General features: G+C 43.8%; 1 protein-coding gene across 2 annotated transcripts; it reads right to left on the bottom strand.

Moving 5' to 3' along the window:
• Positions 1-4,406: 4,406 nt before the first annotated feature.
• On the bottom strand, positions 4,407-24,625 carry LOC147677593 (chymotrypsin-like protease CTRL-1). Of its 2 annotated transcripts, none has more exons than XM_086945248.1 (7): positions 23,741-24,625; positions 20,205-20,308; positions 17,011-17,090; positions 16,269-16,347; positions 11,422-11,602; positions 10,370-10,503; positions 4,407-4,792 (listed from the first exon to the last, which is right to left on the bottom strand). In XM_086945248.1, the coding sequence occupies exons 1-7, from the start codon at positions 23,790-23,792 to the stop codon at positions 4,631-4,633; spliced, it is 792 nt and encodes a 263-aa protein (XP_086801374.1). In that variant the 5' UTR covers positions 23,793-24,625; the 3' UTR covers positions 4,407-4,630. The 2 variants fall into 2 exon arrangements, with proteins under 2 accessions (XP_086801374.1, XP_086801375.1); XM_086945249.1 differs by having other exon boundaries at positions 17,011-17,143; positions 17,275-20,308; positions 23,741-23,818.
• Positions 24,626-25,174: the final 549 nt, after the last annotated feature.

Raw genomic sequence — 25,174 nt, 5'->3', positions numbered from 1 at the left:
GTTAAGGCCTGCCATAGGAGTGACTTATAGGTTTTATATGTGTCCAGTTAGGTTTCGATATAGGCATACTATATCTAAGCAAGGGGTGATTACACCACCTTGCCCCAGCTGAGTGATCAGCCAGTTGTGTCAATTTTGGATAGCCAGCCAGGGATGGCAAAAGATATGCTGCAGCCCCTGGTAGGCCTTGGATGCACCTATGCCCTGGGCACCTATAGTGCACTGTACAGGGGCTGATAAGGGGATCCAAGCCAATTTAGTTATGCACCTAGGGTACATGGAATCCATTTTAAGGAGAGAGCAGATAGCCTGGGGCCCTGATTAGCAGGGAACCAGGCCAACTAAGTCGAAAACCAGCTAAACACAAGGCAAAAAATCTGGGGTAACCATAGTCAGGTATCCACCTTCCTACAAGAACGTTTCGAGAAATTCTGAGTAACAGGGTAGTAGGTTACAATGCTTATTGCTACTGCAGTTACTCATGATGAGAGTTATATATTTACAAATAACATATTCATTACAAATGTAGAAAAGTTAAAGTGATTAAGGTTACGTAAATACATATTACACATTTACAGAGTTAAACGAATAAGGTTGTTATAACTCTCGAGAGTGTCATGTAACTGTCAAGGTCACCCCATTAAATGTGAGGACATATGCCTGGTGGGGAGCTTGGCGTGGAGTGATTATTGAGAAAATGTTATTTGAAAGAGAAGAGGCTTAAGGTCTGTTTTGAAGATCTAGAATTGTTGGTGGTTTCGGAGGTTTGAAGGGAGCGAATTCCCGATTCTAAGCGCATTATCTGAGAATGATTGCACCATAAGCCTTTCCCTGTTGAAGGTTGGAGCTTCGAGCAGCAGATTTTCAGCATTTCGTGACGGTCTAGAACCAACAGAGATCTTGAGTTTGTTGGTTAGGTAGCCAGGGGTGGAGGTGTGAATGGCTTTATGGGTGAGGCAAGTTGTCTTGGACATGGTTCGAGCTTCATTAGGAAGCCAGTGAAGAGTTATCAGCATGGCGGATGTATGGTCATTTTTTTTGGGCCCCATAGACAAAACGTGCAGCCGAGTGGAGGATGGATTTTAAAGGAGATAAGTGGGTCTTGGGGGTCCTGCAAGGAAAGAATTACAGTAGTGTAGTCTGGAGTGTAATAAACATTGGGCTTGAGTTTTCAGGTCTTGCTCAGGAATGTAACGCCTGATCTCCCAGAGAAGGAGCGGTTGGAAGCATGCATTCCTGGCCATTGTGTTGATTTGGGATTAGAGTTTAAGCATTTTGCCCAGGATGAAATCTAGGGATTTGGCGATGTCAACAATGGTAGGCTTACTTTTAAGAATATTCTGATTATCCACCCATGATTGAAGAGGAGGTGGGGAGTTTAAGGTAGAGAAAAGAAGGAATTCAGTTTTAGATGGATTCCGTTTTAGGTGGTGAAACAGCATTCATTCTTGGATTGAGTTGAGAGTGGCGGCGAGAAGTGGGATGTTGTGTGCGAAGGTCACCTTGTGGGAGAGTTGGGCTTTGTCAGCATAGAGGTGATAGAGGATTCCTCCCTCTTTTAAAAGGGATCCTGACGGCTCGATGAAAATATTAAATAGGGTCAGAGCAAGGATAGAGCCTTGGGGGGCACATTGATCACAGCCTTTGGAGTTGAGAGGCAGTTTTCAAACTGCTTATCTGAGGCGTGGGTCGAGGCTGAGGTTGGGGCTTCTGCGTGGGATAAAAGAAGATTCTAAAGCTCAGATGGCACTTCACAGACCCAGACCACTACTGCCACCCCTAAACCCAGTGTGGGTGGGGCCCAAACTTTAGAAAGCAGTCTAGGCCTTGTGTGTTGATGTGACATCTTCTGCTCCTGCCTGCCATTAAGGACCCTCACCTGCCCATTTTTCTGCCACACTGCTCAACTTTAGGAGTAACCCCTTTTTTTTGGTTCCGGTGTGACTTGATTGCTTCATAATTCTGTATTTTCATTCATTAAGCTTTTCTGTATCATGTCCTCGAGGTTTGTGGTTGTTGAATGGTTACATTTCTGGATCCAGGAGATATTTCTAATCAAATATCTCGTACAGGACTAAACTTTCTGATTCTGGACAAATGTATTTTTCTGTATGTGCTTCGAATGTTTTAGCTGTCAAAAGAGGAGTGCTTAAAATAAGTAAGCCATCAGTATTACATTATATAGAATAACTAAATAATTAAATGTTGGCATTGCGAGGTCAATCCATAGGGAAGGGCATAAAGAAAAAGGCATAATGCAACTCATGGACTGAATCAGAGGGGCTTCGGATGTGAAGTCCCAGCCCTCAATGTATACTCTTGTTAGGGCTCTACATTTCTTGCATTCTGTGCTCTTTTTATATGTTCGCCTCTCTGATCCCTATACAATAAGCATTTTTAGTCAAAGAGCCTTGCTCAGAAATCATATCGACCCAGTGACTATACCTAAATTGTTCTATGGGTGAATAAATGTAGCAAAGATGAACTTCACCATTTTTTATTGAAACTTCACCAACTTCACAAAGCATGGTAAAAATTCTGCAAAAGTAGGTTTTGGCAGGAAGAAAACATTTTCCAACCCTGCTTTTTGCAAAAGGATTTTCTTAAAAAAAACTATTCCCATGAAAATTCTCCAATAATTCTTTTTCCAACAAACTGTGCATGCAGATTGTGCATGTGGAGAAGTGTGGCTCAATGGTTAGAGCAAAAAGAGCAACACAAATGCCAGTACTGGACTACGCTTAACTCTATTTCTGATACCTTTTATGAATAAATCATAACGGTCCGTTTTAGAAATTACGTCACTAAATTTTATTATTATTGATTCATCTTAATGGTGAAAACATATTACTTCATAGAAACTTCACTTGTTTGATTTTGCATGTACAAACAGATATAACAAAATAACTTGAAAACTTCATATTATATACATAACATTAACAAAATGTAACACACATCCTACATCCATTCAAAGCTAACATTCATGCCTCATATATCATTACATAAACAAATATACAACATTGTTTTAGAACCTAATGTCAGAAATGGGTGTCCGTCCCTATTAATGGTGTTACACTTTATGGTTTTATCGTAAACAGTCTTATTTGATTAGAAAAATCATTCAAGGAGCCAATCCATGTTGTTGAAACCAACGATCGTTGGTTTCAACAACATGGATTGGCTCCTTATGAATGTTAGCTTTGAATGGATGTAGGATGTGTGTTAAATTTTGTAAATGTTATGTATATAATATGAAGTTTTCAAGTTATTTTGTTATATCTGTTTGTACATGCAAAATCAAACAAATGAAGTCTCTATGAAGTAATATGTTTTCACCATTAAGATGAATCAATAATAATAAAATTTAGTGACGTAATTTCTAAAACGGACCGTTATGATTTATTCATAAAAGGTATCAGAAATAGAGTTAAGCGTAGTCCAGTTCTGGCATTTGTGTTGTTCTTTTTGCTATCTTAGGTTTAGCCTTACTGGGTCTGAACCACGACCCTGTGTTGTTTTTTCTTCTCAATGGTTAGAGCGGCAGACCCTGATGCAGAGGTCTAGCCCGGGACCAGGGTTCAATTCCCCGCCTCGGCGGGTCTTGGGCTCAAAAAATGCCACGGACCTTATAATTCTCGCCTCAGTGCCTATTCCAACCATGGAGTCCAACTCTGGGCAATAGCTTGCTTAATCTCCACAATGCTAAGGATGCCTGGCCTCCACCTTGGGGGTGCCCAGGAGTGAAAGCCTCACAGGGAAAGCCAGGATGGGTTCCACAGCGGTATTCGTACAAGCGCCTTGAGACCCTTTCAGGTGAGTAGTGCGCTATACAAGTATCATTTTACATTTACATTAAGTTGTACGAGGCTGAATACATTTGAATTTTTTGCTAAACTTTATTGGCAGAATTAAAATTCTGCACACTCCTACTGTATTCCCAAAATGTATACTACTTTCTGGTAAGAGATGCCACCTACAGTTCTGAGATGTGTCAAGCGATTCCTATCACTGGTGCATAGAATAAAATGATGCCTCTCTCACTCATTCATTGATGAGTTTGTTGGTAGCCATCATTATGATGTCACTGACCTCACTGAATGGAAGGGTCTCGTTGAATCCCGCTTCACTGGCCTCATGCATTCCAAAATACAACTCACTCAATTTCACATCATTTGCTCCAACCAGTGCAATGAAGACAAAAGTGCCAATCCTTCTCATGTCATCTGACTCTCCCACTCAGCTGGAGACCCGCTTGCTTTACGATATTAGTTTTACTCGCTAGTATGGCGCTACGCTTCTACAAGCGACTACTTGCATACATACATTTCATTTAGGTGCTTAAATGGCTTTGAGAATCCTGCACTATGTTTTTTTATTATCACAAATGACAGATGCTTGCAACACGCAACGTTTTTCCAACAATTAGAATTTATTTGGCGTTTTTTCCATACTGTACAGTAAATACAAGTATTTGGTGAATCTTGCTTGCGGAAGAAAGACTGAAGAACTGCTTCAACTGACACTGATTGTTGCAACTCTGCCTATTTGCAAAAGCACTGGGTTGCTGGGGTTTCCACACCATGGCTTGACTTGTGATCCTCTATTTCTTTCATGTCTCACACTTGTTTCTTTAGTTGGAGGCAACAACTCTGTCGATCCAGCTACGCAGGTAGGTCACGCGGGCGTACATGGCAGGTGCCCTCACATTGCAGTTTTGCGTTCCCCAGGAGACAATGCCAATGAGGTTCCAAGCTGATCCCTTCTGGCACACCAAGGGACCACCGGAGTCACCCTGCAATAGGAAACAACATGTCATCCATTTTGAAATTGACCTCTTTTGAACTATGACTCAGAGAAGAGCAGATTCTCTTGGACTGTAATCCACCAAAATACCAACCACAGCATACTGTGGCGACAAAATATAATTGCAAAAATATTGTTGACCAAAATATCATCAAGGTAGCTTTATACAGATAAGCATACATTTATTATACTTAACTTCACATATATGTACCTTGGCGATATATATGTCATCAAGGCATTTAGAGGAAGAGCTAAGGATAGTAAATCTATACATACCTAAGCACATTTATTTTCTCAATATTTTGCTCCTCCTCATTATTTTGGCTTCCATATATTGACCCCTCAATATTTTTGTCCTCGATATTCTATCATACCGCCCTCTTAGACAATTTGTGATCACGTTGTATGTTCTTTGCATGAAGTTGAAGCAGGAATTGTTATCCGTGAGAGTTTCACACTAGCAGAAAACCCAAAGTCTCTCCAGTAAAGAATGGAATCATGACTACTACTTATGTTTGTTTACTAATTCTTTCTACAGGGATTTAGGGGAAACATTAAGTATAGTAAATGACCATCACGTGTTACAAATCCGCCGATGTGCTTGTGGGTATCTAAGTGGTCATAAGGGCTTTCAGTCACTCCGCCATGGTTTACATGGTGGTTCTGCAAGAAAGTGATGCCTGCCGGACTGCGACAGACATCAATGCTAAATTGGACTGTAGGTCTGATGTCATTGGCACCAAATAGTCTTCCCCAATGTGACGCAGCAATGGCTTTGCCATCAGTGACACCATCTTCCCCCGCACTCTAAATGAGGTGGGGGAAACCGGAGGTTGGCATGCAGGATTTCCACTGTTTTCGCAGATTTATTAATTCCCATCTCTCAATCAACCTCTTCGCCTTTCAAAATTGAACAGTTACTTTTATGGAATTTGAGACTGCACAGAAGTACAATTAAAAGTACCTACTTTAAAACAAAATTTTAACAGAAATCATACATAGTTCTGCACATCACTGGCACTGGCGGTATATAATGTCTGATTCTTAACAGTAGAAAAAGTCCAACTCACTTTAATGTAGAACTGCCACTACACCTTAGAATGTCACTGAAAACAAAGGCCCGGAAGACTCAGGTGCTATGAGGTGTAAAACATTAAGGGCCCGATGTAGGTCGGTCGGTAACGGCCGAAAATCGGTATTTTCGGCCGTTACCGACCGGTATTACAGAAATGGTATGTAGGGGCATTATTTTACAGAATCTGTTAATTTACCGATTCGGTAAATTTACAGATTCTGTAAAATACCGAATCACTATTTTTACCGATTTGGTAAATCTCAGATGTAGGTGGGACTCTTCTGAGTCCCAAAGGCCCTACAAATTCGGTATTTTAACACCCAATCCAATTGGGTGTTAAAATACCGAATTCAGCTGTGCATGCACTTGTGCGCATGCACACCTAGCCATGTGACAGACAGACATGCCCTTAGGGCATGTCTGTGTGCCACATGGCGCACATGCCTATTTTTGGGGTGCCAGAGGGTGTCAAAGTGACACCCCCTGCACCCTTGCAAAAGTCGGTATTTACTGATTCGGTAATTACCAAATCGGTATTTCCCATTCATTCCTATGGGCTTCAGAGCCCATAGGAATCAATAGAGAATACTGATTCGGTAATTACCGAATCGGTAAATACCGACTTTTGCAAGGGTGCAGGGGGTGTCACTTTGACACCCTCTGGCACCCCAAAAATAGGCATGTGCGCCATGTGGCACACAGACATGCCCTAAGGGCATGTCTGTCTGTCACATAGCTAGGTGTGCATGCGCACAAGTGCATGCACACCTGAATTCAAACGAATCGGTATTTCCACATCTGGAAATACCTACATCTCCCACCTTCACATTTACCGACTATGAAATACCGAATCGGTAAAATTCGGTATTTCAGAGTCGGTGAATATGATTTACCTACATCTGGCCCTAGGGGCCTTATTTATAGTTTGGCGGATAGGATACTCCTTCAGAAACATGGTGTATGTCCTGTCAGCCATTTTAAAAGGGCATTACATCTTATGGCATTAACAATATGGCACATGGGATATTTGTCACGTTTGATGGTATACTTCATTTGCCAAACTCTAAATAGGCCCCTAAGTTTTGCTCTCTAAAATAGGCATGAATGAGTTCATAATATTATTGTATAACTGAAAACATTTTTTTGTTTCAAAAGTTTTCTATTTAGAAGATTTTACAATAAAGTACAGTAGTAAAATGCCATATTTACTTTGTTTAGGAGGTGTGTGGAGGATCCTAATGCCACATTCAGGCCCTTCTGAGACGCCGCCTATAGCTTTGCTAACTCTGTAACTCTGGTTCTCTTCCTTCATGACGTCACCTGGCTGCTCTTACTGCTGTGGCTTCCTGTGGGCATGGCTAGGACCCAGCAACACTTGCGCCTCTTCTGCTTCCTGCCAGGGCTGGAGTGCAGCTTCACCTCTACTCGGCCATCGATTAAAATGATTTCATTTACTCTGCCCTATTTCCCCTCACGTCTGTAGTCAACTGTGCGATAATACTTCAAGATCCCATGAGCAGTGCTGGATTAAACCCTGTAGAGACCATAGGCAGACGAAATTCCGGGCCCCCCTTGCAAATTATCTCCGAAAACCCAATGCAATTTACAAAATTACAGCTGCCAGAAGATGAGCTTTCAAGAGACAAACTGTTATATGAATCTGATGTCACTGGTTTCTGCACTTTAAGTTGGTAATAAGTGCATTACATTAATAAAGTATTTTCTGTATAGAGTCTTTAATGTAAAGTTTTCGTTTCTTTGAGTTGATTCATTTTTGTTTATCTTTTTGAAACAATTTTTAAGAAGCTTTATTGTAATTTTCTTTCAAGATCGAATTAATATTATTTTGATCCATTGTCATAGGGACCCTAAAAGGAGTGGGACCCATAGGCCGCTGCCTACTTTGCCTATTTGCTAATCCGGAACTGCCCAAGAGCTCAGAGAACGAAAAAGGTCCTAAATTGCTCAAAATATGCTTCCCCCACAAACATCACCAACCCTGACTCAAGAGACTGGTGACCAAGAGATTTCCTGAACACGCTGACTTTAGACAAAGTGAACTTATTTACCCTTCTCCCCATTTCACTCAGCTCCACTATACTTTGCACTCACAGAATCCTGCTCTTTCCGTGCTCTAAAACTCTTCTGTTCCTTATTATCTGAAATCTCAAACTGTGCCCTAGTAAGATTTAGTGAGGTGCCCACAGTTTGCGACTCCCCATCGGAATAACGTTGTCAAGTTTCACTTGTTATTGCCACCCTTACGGGCTTTTTATGAATACGATATTTTAAATGAAAGCTTCATCTGTTATTGTTACCCATATTGGTTTTTTATCAACATGATATTTTAAATGTAATTTTGAAACCTTTTTAAATGTTTTGTATTTGCAATGGTTTTTTTAAATCACGCAATAAAGACTTTATGACTTTAAGAAATCTCAAACTGCTAACTCACTCGTGTATGACCCGATTGGAGTCTTGTGCAGCAGGGCAGAGAGGTCTGACAAGCTCTTAAGTGAGAGGTTCAAAAGGCCAGGCCTCACTGCAGACATTATCATACTGTCTCTAAAGGTAAATTGGATTTTTGGGACCGATGTGGGTAGATTACCATGGTTTATTTTCTCTAACAAATAAGATGCTGGGTTTGATCTTTAACCCCTTGCGTGCGGCGGGAATTCCCCGCCCATGCTGACTCCGCCTTGCGCGGGCGGAGTCATGACGGAACGGTTCCGTCATCAGCACAGCTCACCCGTAGCTGATGACGGAACCGCTCCGTCATCAGCATGCAAGGGGTTAAGGCTGGTTTGTTTATAATTAATAGCAACGGTGTATATATTCCTAACATGATACATCACGGGTTACCAGGCGCTGCATTTGTGGGATGAATTATATTTTCTCCAGGGCTTTCAGCAGACAGTTGCAGGGCTCATACTGCCTATTAACATTAAGGCTTCGATGGGTTAATCAAAGATGGCTCCAGAGTTCTGTGTTAAGCCTAGGGAGAAGTGTAGAGTTAAACCGAGAGAAGACAGGGGACTTTTTTTTTAAATATTTCGCTCTCTTGTGGTAAAACCTTTTTGGCCCCACAGCTTCAGCTCAGTTATCATTCAGTTACGCACTGATGATATGTTGTGATCTCAGAGAAGCTGTTCTGGCAATGCAAAACTATGGAATATGTTTGAGGGCCTTTAGAGACTAGGGGTTCTATTAGGATGGCGGGCGGACTCCATTCTGCCCGCCACCCTAGCGGTGCTGGGACCGGCCACCAGTGGTGCGGAGGTCCCGCACCCCCAATTAGGATGCCACCGCCACGGTGCCATCCCGTATATATCACATTGTGGCGGGCGGTGCTGTAAGGATCCCCCGCCACAATGCAATATATGCATGTTGTGCATTCGCATGCCCAACAGTGCCTGCCACCTTGTGCATGCCAATGTTGGGGGGTATCATGGGTACCCCCAAGTGCTGCCCCCCACACCCACAACCCCCTTGGAGGCCCACAACGGGCCCCGAAGAAAACTCTGCGTGCCTTTCCATGGCGGAGTCTCCGCCATGGAAAGGCATTGAAAATGCCTCATCATAATATGGATGGCGGTGCCTGCAAGGCACCGCCACCATGTTATGGGCCTTTTCCGCCTGGTAGGCAATCGAGACGATTGCCTACCGGCGGAAAAGCGGCGGATGGTCTTTCCGTCCGCCGCCGCGATACCCCCCTCCATGCTAATGTGGCGGGGGGTAAAAGGCCATCCGGCGGGGTGGTTTGGCGGGTGGATCGCCACCGCCCACCATCCTAGTAGACACCATAGAGTTGAAATACGTTTTGAAACTGGATTTCTGTTAATGTGAGACTGTACAGGAGAGGTTGGTGCGAGTGCCTTCATTCTAGGGGAGTGTTATTTATTTTCCATTATTTTGATATTTGTTAATTGTGAGAAGTCACCCTGTACTACGCTGTGGAGCATCAGTCATAACAACTACAGAGGATGAATTTGCTAGTGAGATTACAACTATCAAACGTCTTTTAGGAGCATCAGAAGGTTGAGCAGCTCTCTCCATGAAGCAGTGCATGTCTCTGAATGTTCTCCCTAATATTCATACCGTGCAGTCTTGTGTCCTTGACCTGTCCTGATGGCCATTGGATTTCTCCTTTATTTAAATTGGGAGTAGTGACGCTGTAGGAGGATGATAGCAGCTTATTGGCCGCGTGCAGAATGCATGAGAGCGCATCTTCTGAGACCAGCATGACCATGGGAATGCTTGAAGTCCTTCACCGGGGTGAAATGAGAGTGCGGCTGAGACGTACATTTTAGCAAATGTCTTGCAAGGCAATAGTGTATGTTCCTGCGAATAGCTGAGGATGTAATGGTGTGCATAGCCTTAGATGGGCCTACCTCGGAACCCCTGGGCATCCATTGCACCCACCAAGAGTTCATTCATCAATCTGCATGAGATAGGATACCATGCAACAATCACATGGGAAATTTGCCATACCTGACAGGAGGAGACCCCCGAGGCCCCAGCGCAGATCATGGCGTCAGTGATCTGGTTGCCCCAGTATTGCTTGCACTGAGCTACGGTGACCAGTGGAAGCGCCACTTGCTGCAGTCGAGAAGGACTTGCGTTGGCTGCAAAGAAAACAAGAAATTATCTATAAACGTTGAGTACTTTTGTAGTTTGTAAAACAAATTAGTCGATTGAACATAAGGTTGCAAGGGGAATGGGCCCAGAGAGACAGCAAGACAAACTCAGAAGAGGTGTTTTCTGTTTCAGTACACCTGTCTACAGGAGCAGGGCTTTTAAAAGTGTTTGAAGCATTTGATTGGTCATTGCGACAGAAATCCTACCCAACGCTGTCCACGGGCTGCTGTCGTAGTATGCTGTGAAGTGGCTGGTTGTACACTTGAAAGAGGCCGGCTTTCGAACACTAGATTTGTGCCTGTGTTGAGGGCCAAGGCGAGGCAGTGGATATCTCACTTTTAAGGCACTAGATAAGAAAGATGGCGGCTTTCTGCAAGGCATGCTCTATCTCATTTGTGGAGGGCTTGGGATTGAGTACTAGTTCATATCATGCCAGATGTAAGCATGTTTGAAGGCCAGTACACAAGTCAAAGATGTGCATTATTGGTAAATTGAGAAAGTAAAAACAATCACCAGTAACCTGTAGGACAGCTGTATTTGGCTCAGTGTCTCACTGAAGATCTACAGGAGATCTAAAAGCTCTATCAGAATATCACAGTTGAAGACCATATACTAAAAATGTTTATCTCTCAGATGAAGCATATTGATCCTTGGTCACGAGCCATCTCAGAAGACATACTCTCTGGAACATAGTGTTAAAGTTTCCCTCCTTTGCAATGAATGCTACTGCCAAAGGCTGATGTCCAACCTATGCAGAAGGTCTTGAAAGAGGTCCTCTTGTACTGTTCTCCGTCTCTAATGTCGCCAAGGTAGTGAAGAGCTTCTGTGAATCGCAGATGCAGAAACGATGTCCAAGTGAAAACTTACCACAGTCTCTTTATGGTGATATTATAGTAAATACTTACAAGTGCCACTTGTGCGCCCCCAGCCGGTGGTGACACACTTGATCCCCGATGGGAGAGTATCACTGGATGCTGCCAGACACACAGGTGAAACACGGGAATTCAGCGTGGCCGGAGAGGAGAGCTTCAGCAGGGTGATGTCATTGCTCATGGTTCTGGGGTTCCAGTTGGGGTGAGTGACAGTCTGATAGAGGGAGGAAGCAAGGGGTTGTAGTTAGTCAGGGTTATAACACGGAGTATCAACACTCTGACCGCGATCATATGAGTATGCAAGCTTATGTCCTCTGTCATAACCCTAAGGAACTTGGTCAGAAGTCCTTGTGAGGCATAGTTGTGTCACATACCCTTGAGTTCTCCATTCTGGCTACTTTGTCAGAAATCATGGAGTTTATACAATTGTAGCAAGTACTATGCTACAATTGACTTAAATGCCCCAAAAGAGGAAGGGGAAAGTCCAATTTACTAACCAGAGGAAAGATAAACATAACATAACAGAACAGTGGTTCACTGAAGACTTATTTATCACGAGGACACCTACTCAATTGGAGGGATTCACATCCATCCACAGTGAAGCAAATGAAATCAGGTGTGGGACGGAAAATGCAGAATAATGAAATTGCAAACAAACCCAAAACAAAGATGTGCTTAATACAATCTACTTTCATACAGAAAGATCCAAATAAATGCATCAGATGTAAAGTGCTCGGAGAGTGATCACACACTACAGAAGTGGTACAGAGCGACAAGTGATTACTGAAAAAAGATCCAAACTACTCATTACTCCAGTAGGAATTTTTCAGGGCTGGGTCAACAGAGTCAGTATAATATGTAGTCAGTGGTGTTTCGATTTATGGCCATCATCCAGATAAGGCAGGGGAGAGGGGAAGCGGAGGGCGTTGGGGGGATGGGGGAATATTAGTTGAGCACAAAATAAGGACCAATATTAATGGGTGTGGATATAGCTGGGAGACCCCCGGTGAGTAAAAAACGGTATTGTGAGTCCTGGATTCTTACTGAGTAAATGGACGCGTTCTGGGGTGGGAGATCATTGGGAGCAGGAATCAAGGGGGTAGGAGGTTATAGAAAACCCCAGTGAAGCTGTCAGTGTGTTGTTGAAAGGTGCGGACCACTGATCAGTAATGGGATCAGTTGGAAAAGCCAGGACCACAACTACCCGTGACCCGTGAGCGGTAGGTGGAGAAGATCCCAGTGTTGGGTCTGAAGATGAGCATCTGAGCGGCGAGTGACAACTGAACTGCGCACGCTCACCAGATTGGGTCAGGATCCCCCATTGATTTCAAGACTGAACATCCCTGAAACATAACAGGTGCTGTGAGAAATCAGCGAAAGAAGGTTTATTTCCTGACCTCACACTACCTGCTCGATTTATGGAAGAAAGGGTCCTTTGAGTGAAACACACTTTTTGATTTGTCAATGAGAAAGAGGACACAACTAAAGAGGTGTTTTGCTCCTTGCAAAATGGCTGTTTCATGTCAGGTCTAATCTGGTTATTAAAATCATCACGTGTGGTCCAACAGCCCAACAGGTCAACCCCCCCAAATTCCGCGCCACCCCGGACGGGATCCCCCACTGCCCCCGTGGCTATGCCACTGACTGCAACTCTACCAGTGATTTTGCCGCCTTCTTTTGGTTTCACAGTTTTCCCATCCCTAGGCCCCCTTCTTTCGAATGACAAAGGTCAGAACACAACCCGCAGAAGAACCCTCCTCACCAGGAAATGAGATGCAACTTCACGGAAACTGCATTTCGAAACTTTGACAGCATCACTGGTGCACTTTAGCGCAGTCCTGCACGTTTATTTCCTGTGGTCTCATATTTCTACAAAAAACGTGTTGCGACCAAGAAACCTCCTGCCTCGACCAGCTAATAGTTGGGCGAAAGAGGGTGTTATTTGTTCAGAAACTCTGGAGTAAATCCTCACAGTGGATGCCTCTCCTAAAGACTTTGGGGCAGATTTACAATTACTGGCGCATCCCTGCATATCAGCAGGGATACGCCACTTATTTTGCGCCATGCCTCCGCCACCATTGATGCGCCGCAGTTACAATGGGGCGCACCAATGGGCAAAAATGGCACAGATGCGAGACGCATCTGTGCCGTAAAGGCGGCACATTGCTGGAGTTGCTTCGTAAGCGCGACGCAGCTCCAGCAATGCTCTGGGGGGCCCTATCTCCACAATGCTGCGTCAATCTTTACGCCTGCTTCAAGCAGGCGCAGGGTTTTGACGCAGCATGGGCCCCAAAGTGACTGAGTGAAATCTAGTAGATTTCACTCAGCCACTTTTAGGAGGCGTTCCTGCGCCAGAACGCCCCCCCCTGCGCAGGAACGCCTCCTTCTGGCGCAGGGCTTTACAACGTGACGCATCTCCCAGATGCGTCACATTTTAAGTACCCCGCACCATGGCGCATCTTTTGCGCCGCCGCTGCGTCACAAAAGTGATGCAACGGCGGCGTAAAAGGGGCGCAAGGGCTTGTAAATCTGCCCCAACACATTTAGAAGACAGCTCTCCCACAGGATATGGGCACTCTGTTACTACCCGAAGAAACCAATGTGTACAGTCACACTACTGAGGATAAACACCCAAGATGCAAGCAACCGGAGGCAAAGTACACCCCTGGTCACTTTGTGTCTCCACATCTAAGCACCACGGCAGGACACCTCTGAATGTATCTCCAACTGCAGCTCATCCCTAGGAGGCCAGTTTTGTGCACTATGACATAAATGAAGTCCTTGACTTACCTCCTAATAAACAAAAGGCCATTCTCTCTTAAGTTAGCATGCTGTGGAAATATGTGGTGAATGAGAACAAAAAAGGCTTTGCGTTTGTTAGGACTGAGGTTTAGATTCTAATTTGTTTTGCTGCGTAAAAAAAGAGAATTGTTATGCTTTAGATTACTTTAGATGCCAGTCCTTTAGTTTAAATGTTCCTAGTCAAAGGACTGTATAAATTAAACATAATGGGGCAGATTTACAAGCCACTTGAGACACATTTAGGCCGCCGTTGCGTCACTTCTGTGACGCAGCGGCAGCATAAACCATGCACCACGTTGCGACACATTTAAAAATGTGATGCATCTAGGGAGACGAGTCACGTTGTAAAGCCCTGCGCCACATTAAACCTGCCTCAGGTTTAATGTATGCAGGGTGGCGTTCCACCAGAAAAAGTCTTGTAAAAGTGACCCAGTGATATCTACAAGATTTCACTGAGTCACTTTTTAGAGGCCGCTGCAACGAAACCTTACGCCTGCTTGAAACAGGCGTAAGGAGTGGCACAGCACGTTAGGTATAGGTAGTTCCTGAACATTGCTGGAGTTGCGTCACTCTTGCGACACGACTCCAGCAAAGCGCCGCCCTTACGTCATCAGATGCGACACACTTCTTTCTATCCCTGCGCCACGGTGCAATGAATTGTAAATGCGACCCATCCGTGGTGGCGCAAGGGTAGAATTGCGTGTCGCATCGGTACTGGTGCATCCCTTTTAATATGCAGAGATGCGCCAGTCCTTGTAAATGTGCCCCATTATTTACTTATGTCCCGGCTTAATTGATTTAAAGAGGAAACTCTTAAGATCTATCGTAAGAGATTCAGCTTCTAGAATAGTTTGTGACGCGACTGCCTATTGTTTTAACAATAGTAACAATCATTCTTATGATCCACTATATTTGACTATTTTGGAAATCATTTAACTTCTGCCTACTTTCAGCGACTTATTTTGTTGTTGGGTTATATTGTTATTTTAAATCTGTTACCAACTTTTTTAGCTTCTACATTAACTTGGCCAGTCGATTTTGTTTTATTTAATACGTTGTATTGTAAATGATTTTTGAGCTATAAAATAAAAGTATATCATACATAGCCTACATTGCGACAGGCAGGGACCCACATTTGAAGCACAGAAGGGAAAGAGGGTAAAACAAGATTTGTGAGTTATCTGCACAGAAGTGGGACTTCTAAAAAAAGTATAAATAAGAACCTAAATGAGGGGTAAATAAATGATTACGGTATAGTATAAAGAGAAAAGAACACATTGCTCAGGACGGAGCCACGAGGAACTCAAAATGGCACAGGATGAGGTGCCCACAGAGAATCCTTCTAAGAAACCTGAGTATGTGCAGTGAGACAGGTAAGTGTCCAATCAGTCTCAAGCAGATCCAGTGATGCTTACGTATGAAGAGAGCTACATTACTCAGGTGAGGCCTTACCAGTGGGTTGTGAAAAACCTCCCTTTCTGCTGATACTGTCTCTCCACTGGCACCCCAACCTATCTTTGGTTGTCCCTGTGGCCATGCCACATGGGCCACTTACTTTGTGGTCATCCAGTAGGGGAACTCAAAGCTGCACAAACACAAGGAAAGTTTGCACTACAGATGCCCATATGGAGACAAGGCTGCGTCAAAAGGAATCATGGTAGAACCTTTCTCTATCTTAAATGCTAAAATGATTGCCATTCTCAGTGTTTGTCTTCTATATCCCTACATTGGTCTTTACAGCCACTCTTGGTCCTCTTCAGGCCATTGTGTTTCTATTTATGAACCCCACATGTGAGGGATGAGAAGTCACCATCCACTTTTTCCCTGTTACTTTCAGTGAGATTGTGCTCACTTTCTGAAGACACATCCATCAAGTCTGGAAGTTTGTAGACCATACATGCCCCTGAAGGGCTTGCACAGGATAGTGTATATGGACCAGAACTTCTTTTACGGTGTATGTTCAAGACCTGCAATGTGCTCTCAGGTTTATACCACCTCATGGGGCTTCAACGCCGCCTGCACCAAGCTCGTTGACGCGCAGCCTCATATACTCTGAACTCAAAGGTACTTTGACTCACCAAAGCGATGGACTTGACTTGAACCTGCTCGGCATTTGAGGAACGGTCATGTTCACCAAGGACGACCCGATGGTTGCGACTGTCAACAAGAAAGCAGAATGTAGCATCAACGTAGATCATCGGCCTCCCAAATCTCTCCCAACTCGACTCTCCTCTACAGTTAGTTAAAGGTCAAACCAGGGACATAGTGACACTTTAAAGGGCAAGCTGAGTTACTGTCCCAGTGATGAGTGCTCCCTTTCAGAAATGACCTACTTTTGGTGGCCACCACATCATATTTGTGCACAAGTCTTCTTGAGCACCAGCTAAAGACCAAAGGTTACTAGAACTTTACATTTCCAACTTTTGTGTGGAAGTTCTAATTTTGAAGCTCAAATAAGTATCCCTCAATACATTACTGTTTCTATTCTTATGAATTGTATTTATTTAACATAACGGGTGCCCCAATAACCGGTGGCTGTTAATCAATTCAGGATGTGTGTTCAAGAAGATAAACAGTTGAGGATGGAGTCAGATTAGTTTAATTATTTGATATATTGTGTGATTTTGAGTATATGACTTACTGTCCCAATTTCAAGGTTTGGCATGATAGCTTTAGGTGCATAAAAAATAGCATAATCCCTTAATGCAAATAATTGGATTTTGGAATCAGAGAGAACAGTGGGCCATAGCCATCATATTTACATTGTTTCACATGAATGCCCCGCCCAATAAATCTACTATCTCTTCAGTAGGCACTTACTTCACATTGCAGTGAGCAGCTGTAACGACCCAAGTCTGGCTGATGAGGGATGCACCACAGAAATGGAAACCACTGCCATCCTGAGGAGCATTCAAGAGAAAGGAAGTGCATAAGTAGGCTCTGAAGTGTATCACTGAAGACATACAACATGAAAGGGCGCCTCAGCCAGATCAGCAGTGAGCGGGTTTTCCCTCAAGGGGCTTTGAGTGACATTAAAGATAGCACAAGATTAATTTTTGATGTCTGTGATGCAACTAGGAACACCCAGTGGAACAATCAACATCCTTCTCCCAACTTCCTCATCCACAAGAGTTCTCTTTCACCCTCAGTCCCAAACTTTTTCTAATGCTTTTCTCACTCACTTGATATCTATTCTCTCCCAGCCAACCAGATCATACTTCGACTTCAGTCGTTGGCTTGATGCACTGATACACACCTCTTAAGAGAGCAGGCATATTTATTCATCCCATCATGCCTACCACCTTATCACGCCCTCAATCCACATCCAGAAACCCATATGAAATCCCACTGCTCTCCAAGAAAGCCTACCCAGACATCCTATAGCGTACACATGGTATAGTTTGCATATTTCATGATCACAAGGAGAAACTCGTACTGCGACAACAAATGATGTATGGAATGCAGAATAAATCAAACATTCACCCCCAGTCAAGACTGACAGCTGCGCAGTTCTTACCACACGCAGGACTTCTGGGAGAGGGTTGATAAATGTTTATCAGATGTGTCTCAGATAAGCAAGGTTCAGTGTAAAATGATCTTTGTAAATGATTACATCCAGGTATAAAGGCAGGTGTAACTCCAAACCAGTGCAGATGATCAGATGTATTTTTCCATAGCAGAAGAAATAACATAGAAACAGCAGAGAAGAGCGTGCCCAGATGAGGCAGCAGTAGCTCGAGATATGAGGCTCATTATGGTGCAAATAAACAACCGGGTTTGCAGGAACACCTCACCAGTAACCTACATGGAATGGACGCAACCATCTTGCATTGTTGCTACAGTTCGGGAAACGCAGGAGTAGATTTCTTCCTCTGAGAAGCATGGGATAGCTCTGGTATTTTGACAGCAGATCACCACCTGCATAATGATAATTGCAGGCAAAGCCAACTTTCGCTAGTTGTAGATATGCCTGTTGGGTCTCTTACCCAGAGTAGAATAAGTAACATATTGTTAGCACAGGTCCTCATTTGTAAACACAGCCATGTTTCAGGTAAAGAATAGTTTTAAGTTTCAAAGCTAGGAATGGCAAGTTCTTGCGAGAAGGTAGCAGGTCATTGTAAGTTTATTTATATAGAGCTACAACCCCAGAGGAGGCGTTGAAGTGCTTTATTCCGGGCAGCACGCTGCTCCAGAACCCAAGGTTAGTAGTTACTTCAGTGCTATTGGCTAATGTTATTTATTGGTATTAGTCTTGTGTGCTCAAGTAAACCATTCCATGTCGCCATTTCAGTTTTTTTTTATGGTGGGCTAAAATAAAAAGAGTTAGTTGCGATCATTAGTGGGTGTATGGTTGGTGGGATTAATAGATGAGTTAGAGGAGATTAGGTACCATTTGGTTGCATAGGTGCAGGTGGAAAAGACTTGCCTGTGGTGATATGGGCCTTCAAGGTGCGCTTACCTAGTCAATGGAAATCGAGGGAGACCTGGGATCAGGTGGTAAGGTAGTAGTGAATGGTGTTATTGTCTTTTAGGGATAATCACCACCACAAACCTCCAACCCCTGCAACACTTCAGATCATACCTAAGGATTTGAATGCACTTATTGCACCTCTACTTTCCTGCCCTCAAACGAACTGTGATCTAACCATAAACCAATTTTTAAATGACATCAAAAAATTGAAAGATTAAAAGTATCAAACTTGGACTGAGTCAAGAGACCTTAAACTACACCCTCTCGTTAGATAGCTTCGCCACCCTCCATCTTCTTAGCCCCTTCGCTGGGGGGGTTATTTTCCCGCTGTGCTGGGGGGAGGGAACGCGCACGGCGCCCGCATGCTCGGCATGGCGCTCCTGTGCTCATGACGAGCTCAGCTCGTCATGACCACACCCGTTCCCGTGGAACGCTCAGCACAGCAGGGGAATTATCCCCGCATGCGAGCGTTCCACGGCTGAGGGACGCTCAGCACAGCAGGGGAATTATCCCCGCATGCGAACGTTCCACGGCTGAGCTCGTCATGAGCACCGGAGCGCCGTGGCTCATGACGAGCTGAGCTCGTCATGAGCATGGAAGGAGTTAAGGACATTTCCAAGAATGTTCTCTCATACTTTTGACTCTACCAGCGCTGAGAATCAGACCTGTTTACTGCCAACCAAAGACAGAACTGACCTACTAGTCACACTAGTGGCTGCACTTAGGAGTTCCTAAGTCACATCCAGGTGTGTCCTAAAAACCTTCTAGGATTCAGTTCTTACTCCTTTCCTGATAAAATCCAAATCACATTAAAATAAGCACAGAGGGCAAATATCATTCTATTGCAGGCTCCCCAGGGCACCCAAAGTCAGTCCTCTCCGGGCATTGACACTTCAAAGAATCCTGACACCAGCAACTCTTTTGTGAGTCAGTTTAAGACTTGGCCGTGCGATTAAGAAACCTTTCGTCACCATCTAGGTTGGGATCCAGGCCTCAGCAGGTAGGATCTATCAGTGACCATCCTGCTGCCAATGTTGTGTCAGTGTACTGGAATGCTTTGTGTTAGCATCCGGTTTCACTGGAACTCATGTGCATGATTGTATTCGATCATCTCCATCCAATATCAAATGTACCATTGGAATACGTTTCAGAATGCCAGACATGGACCTCGACTGCTTGCAGGGGTCCCAAGTTAAGGAAAGGATCACATTTAAGGCATCGTTTTTCATCTGGCGTACCCTCCTCTTCCACTCCAATTTTGAATATCATAACAACACACATACATCAAACAGCTCAGCCAGCCACTGCTCAGTGGCTGGTTCATTATCAAGATTGGTGGCCTCGGGAACCAGACCATTGGTGATCCCAGAAACATAACCCCAGAAACAGCGAACTCTAGCTCCCAGGACCCAAAAAAGACCCATGGCCTTCAGAAAGGCAATGCCTCACGTGCTAGGACGCACCAGAGCCTTATTGGTACCTCCCAGAATGTATCAATACAGGTGATAGGAAGAGACCCACAGAGGGCATAAGTGTGCATTACCTGGAGGGACACCTGCCAGGGCCAGGAGCCGGGCACTGCGGTCTCACCATTCACTATTCTGTTGTAGTTGCTCACTTTTGGCGGGATGGCGGGAACTCCACAGCCTGCAATCAGGAAGAATATGTTTAAGGTAGCTCTGAACAGGGGTGAAATGCGTGTTTTTGTCAGATACTGAAAAATGGTATAAGAGGCCCAAAGGGAAAAACATCTGCACACACATGAATTTATTCCCTCATGAGCTATTGTACTCCACGCACAATTGTATATACAAAAAATGTCTCCACAGGGTCGGGGGGAAAAAAATGTCCTCCGTTATTATGCTACAAATCTGCGCATACAGAGGGTTTCAGGGGCCTCATTTATGAGAAATGACACATCACTGCGTGAAAGCAGCGATGCGTCACTTCTGAGTGCGCACTCCTTGCGACATTCCTGATGCGTCATATTTAATGTATGACGCATCATGTCGCAAGGAGTTACAGATACGTCAGTATTTCTGACGTATCTGTAAGCGCAAAAGTGACGCATTGCTGGAGTGTGTCATAAAAGTGACGCAACTCCAGCAATGCGTCCTTTCATATGGGGCAAGTCCCATGTGAAAGGGCCTGCGTCAGTCTTACACCTGCTGTGAGGCAGGCGCAAGATTTTGACGCAACGGCGTCCTAAAAGTGACGCAGTGAAATCTCATAGATTTCACTGCGTCACTTCTACGACCCTTCCTTGCGTCAATACGCCCCCCTTGCATACATTATACCTGGCGCAGGTATAATATGGCGCAGGGGTTTACAAAGTGACGCATCTACCTAGATGCGTCACTTTGTAAATATGGCGCAACAAGGCGCATTTTTTACGCCACTGGTGCGTCACAAAAAGTGACGCACCGGCGGCGTAAAAGTGACGCAAGGGCTCATAAATGAGGCCCCAGGTGTACTCCCTAGAAAACCCCTTTTGAGTTCCGAAAATTTGAAAATCGGCATCCATGCTGGGTCTTAGTCCTGCAGAGGCGGTTTACCAACATTTTTAAAGATTCGAGCCCTTCAAATTGTACCCATTCAAGTTTCCTTCTGTCGCTTTGTCCGTAGAATACCTTCAACTTTCCACCTGTTCGCTGCCATTGCTCTGAGGGATATGTTACAATTTGACCTGCCTTTTTTCTGATTTTGCCCGATTTCTGTAGATAACAGCGTTCTACAGGATGTTATTTTCTAAAGAACTTTTATTAAACAGAGAACAATTATTGTATACATGTTTAAATTAACAATACGACCTAGTCACAACCTTCAAATTATTTTGCAGCTTTTAAACTAATAATGCATTTTTTTCTAAACGTCTAAAAGTTTAAGACTGTTTAATTCAAAACACCTGGATCTTTTCAAGGAGTTGTATTAATAATTCCAAACTTTCAAAACTCATAATTAATTATTTAATCAACAGCTATATGTTTTCACTTTTGTTTTAGAGATACATAACTTTTGCAAAGTTTTATATGAAATAGTGTTTTCACATGTTTTATTACTAATCCAAATTGTTACCACTCCTTAATGATTTTTTAAAAATAATACTAGCTGCTCGATTACATAGATTGCATCAGTTAGGGGCAATTTAGCTCCAATTACACTGGACTACATTTATCGCACCGATGTCAGTACAATTTGGTATAGAATGCACTTTTTGCACCGGTTATTCAGTGCAAATGTACTTTTTACATTTTTAGGCGATGGTAAACTATTAACTTTTAATAATTCAGACTTGTTTATACCTTCAAACTGCCATTTCGCATGAAATTAATCACGTTGTACTCATGACTAGCTGTTATAATTATGTAAAGACCCTGAAGCTGGGTCTGGTGGCTAAGTGGAATAATGCATCCACTCTAGGGGTCCTGTGTTTGATCACAGGTTCAAATGCCGGTGGGTCCACTCAGCCTTTCATCCTTCTGAGATCGATAAAATGAGTACCATTGAGTTGGGTAACATCTGATATTGAGTGATAAGAAACCCTTCTGGGTGAACGTGCACTTTACAAATACACGTTTTGTAATGTGTGCCACCTAGGTTTTTAGTGCCCTCAATAGCTTTGTCATACATGCCAACAGATCAGATTCAGCTGTGAGAATCGTGATTTCTAAAGCTAAAAAATGCTCTATTTTCGCTGTCTCCCGCCTGAAAGTGTCTCTGCTTCAATATGTCAATGGGGAAAATACATTCGCCCGAGTTTTACTTCAAAATCTCCCACTTTACCGCTGAAAAATGTTGACATTCATGCTTTGGTGCCTGTGATCGATTTCACTATGGCAGCTTTGAAATCGATCCCTTCTGATCCATGCACATATATTATACCTGCCCTAGGCACTGCCCGGATTCTTCAAGCAATGCTTGCTCTGACCTATGCACACATGGCTGCAAAGGGGACATTGTAATGACCGGCATAGAGATTCTGCAAAGGAATCTGCTCCCCTTCTTAAATTCCTGCCCTGGGAGCTGACCTGCACTTTTTATCTCCCTCATGTGCCCTGAATACCGACCGCCCCCTGTTATTCCCATTAGCTCTGCAAACTGTCACCAATACCCTGTCCTCGTGAGTATCGACTACTCCATTGACAATTGTTTTGAACTTTCTAGTTTTTTTGCTATTTAGCTTATGTTTAGAATCCTGTCTCCTGGATCTGCCACACGCTTAGCATTCTGAATGCCACCCCCTCCAAGAGCACCATGGAGTGGCTATCCGGGAGTCAGTATGATCAGTGCAGTTCATTACTTCTGTAATTGTCTTCAGCAATCAATACTCCAGATCGTCTCTGTCCCCTTTCCTCTGTACCACCCATGCAAGCTCAATACTTTATTATAGAAATATATTAATTCAACCTTCTAAGGCCCTCATTATGACTGGCCTATGGAGGATGTACTAATCATCACACCTTTTAAAATCTGATACAATGTGTGTACAGACTCATCGGGTGCGACAATTAACTCCTACTACACGTTCTGCCCTTCAAAAAGCAGCGTAAGATGTGGATTATAGCCCTTTGCTCACCGAAACCCACATGCAGCAGTGTTTACCAGACATTTCCCCCCAGTAAGACTCGACAGGTTTCATCTGCAGAAATTTACCCAGGAAGGAGACGGAAGGGGATGTGGTAATGGCCACAAACCAGGAATTCCAATCCCTGTGCAAACAGTATTTTGCACAGGAAATGGAAAATAGCTTTGTTACTCGTAATGATGGCCCATTCTCTGTCTTGACCCCTGTATTTGTCTGCAGTGCGGATTATTTTTAGGAGCTTTCCCTGTTCCACAGCCATTCTCACATAGAGTTCCCAGGTTGTCTCTATATTGTTGCTAGTTTGGGTGCTTCAACCTTATATCAAGTGGGCACTGGATCAGAAATGTACAAATGGTAGCAATATCCTGCTTGAAGATCAGAGGCAGTATGGATATTGGAATGGAGAAGGTGGCAAACCCAACCCCCCTTAAACACAAGTGTAAGGACAAACTGAACCCACTCATCTCCATCCACTCACCACAAGCAAAACCTACCATATGTGCTGCCAAGCAGGGCCAAGCCGAGGAAAACCAAAGAAGCAGCCATGCTTACTCCTCAAAAGGCAAACTGGTAACTGTTCTCCTCAAGCCGCCCCTTTTTATAGAGCTCAGTCCTGCCACCTTTCTCCATTATCTCCGCCATTGGTTTACAAACATTATTTTCCACTGACCTTCAACAGAAATGCCCCAAATTTAGACATTGATTTGAAGAAATGTGTTTCAGCTCTGTTTTTTTCTCACTGGTTCACATCTGTGGAGACGTTCAATGGCCGTGAGCAGATAGGCTTTGCGTAGCTTAATCCGTCAATCGCTCTGATCACACGTGCAGCTCACCTCCACCAGGGCAGATACAGATAAACAACAGCCGATAACACTTTCTTTCACAAGAGGCACTGGGAGCACGTGTGACTTTCCCAAGCTCTGTCAGTGTGAGAGGAGAGGCAGGGCTGCTCTACCCTCTAGCATTCTCATATCCATGATAAATCTCAATCCCCTTCCAGGATCTACCGTGCTATGACAGTGAGGGTCCACGCGGCTGCCATGCCTCATGCCACGCATTGTCTCGGCTAAAAAAATCCTACTAAAACAAACATTTCACACATCTTCCTTGCCAGAGGTCCTCTTCCTCGGGCGCTCTTAATGTGTCCTACCTACTACGTCTACAAATGAACACTTTTCTACATAAGTATTTTTCCTTCATACACCTTTGATCATTGTCTTCATCCTCACAAATTTCCAAAACTCTTGTTTACGGATTCTTTTTGGTGTTTCACATTCTAAAGAAGCTGAGGTTGGATGCCTTGCTTAGCAAGATTTCACATGGTTCAGTCATAACAGCTTGCAATTTAGACCCAAACACATCACTGGCTATCTCCCTGTGTCTGTACTTGCTCCGGTATAAATCATTTATTTGGTATAAAGCACTTCTTGGCACCAATGGTTGTCCTTTCTGATGCAACAGGTAATCTGATTGGCTGGCAACACTTCAGTAACCTGTAATGTATAACAACAAATTTGGAAAAGTGACAAGAGAAATTTGTGCAGCCATGCCCCTGATTGAGATATTGCTAGCCTGCCTTGTGTTTTTCTCCCTATAGGCTTGGCACTTTCTGAGTCAACTCGAGATGCTACGCGATCGATTGTGCAGATTTGTGACTCTAGGAGCTTCCGATGAAATGTTTGGGAGGCTCTCGATTTTGCCTTGAGATCAGACACAGAGCATTTTTTTCAGAAGGTCTCAAGTATGGAGACTTAGGAACAGTGCAAAGGTTATATCAGTATTCCTTTTCTTGAGGAAAAGAAAGACAAAGGTCAAAATGCAGAAATGTAATACATGTGAGATGTAGAGACATTTCAAGATGGAGGGAATCCATCGTTTGGGAAACATCCTTCAGGAAGAGGATTGGTTATTGTATTGCATTGTGGTTG

The sequence above is a fragment of the Lissotriton vulgaris genome, chromosome 12 (genome assembly GCF_964263255.1).
Source record: "Lissotriton vulgaris chromosome 12, aLisVul1.2, whole genome shotgun sequence".
In the NCBI taxonomy this organism is placed as follows: Eukaryota; Metazoa; Chordata; class Amphibia; order Caudata; family Salamandridae; genus Lissotriton; species Lissotriton vulgaris.
This window is presented reverse-complemented; position numbering and strand designations above follow the sequence as displayed.

Excerpts from the sequence above, each read along its gene's own strand:
- LOC147677593 (XM_086945248.1), bottom strand. The coding sequence starts at position 23,792 with ATGGCTGCTTCTTTGGTTTTCCTCGGCTTGGCCCTGCTTGGCAGCACA. Across the intron at positions 17,091-20,204 it reads CCTGGCAGGTGTCCCTCCAG|GATGGCAGTGGTTTCCATTT; the intron begins GTAATGCACACT and ends AATGCTCCTCAG. Across the intron at positions 4,793-10,369 it reads CGGGGGTCTCCTCCTGTCAG|GGTGACTCCGGTGGTCCCTT; the intron begins GTATGGCAAATT and ends TTCCTATTGCAG.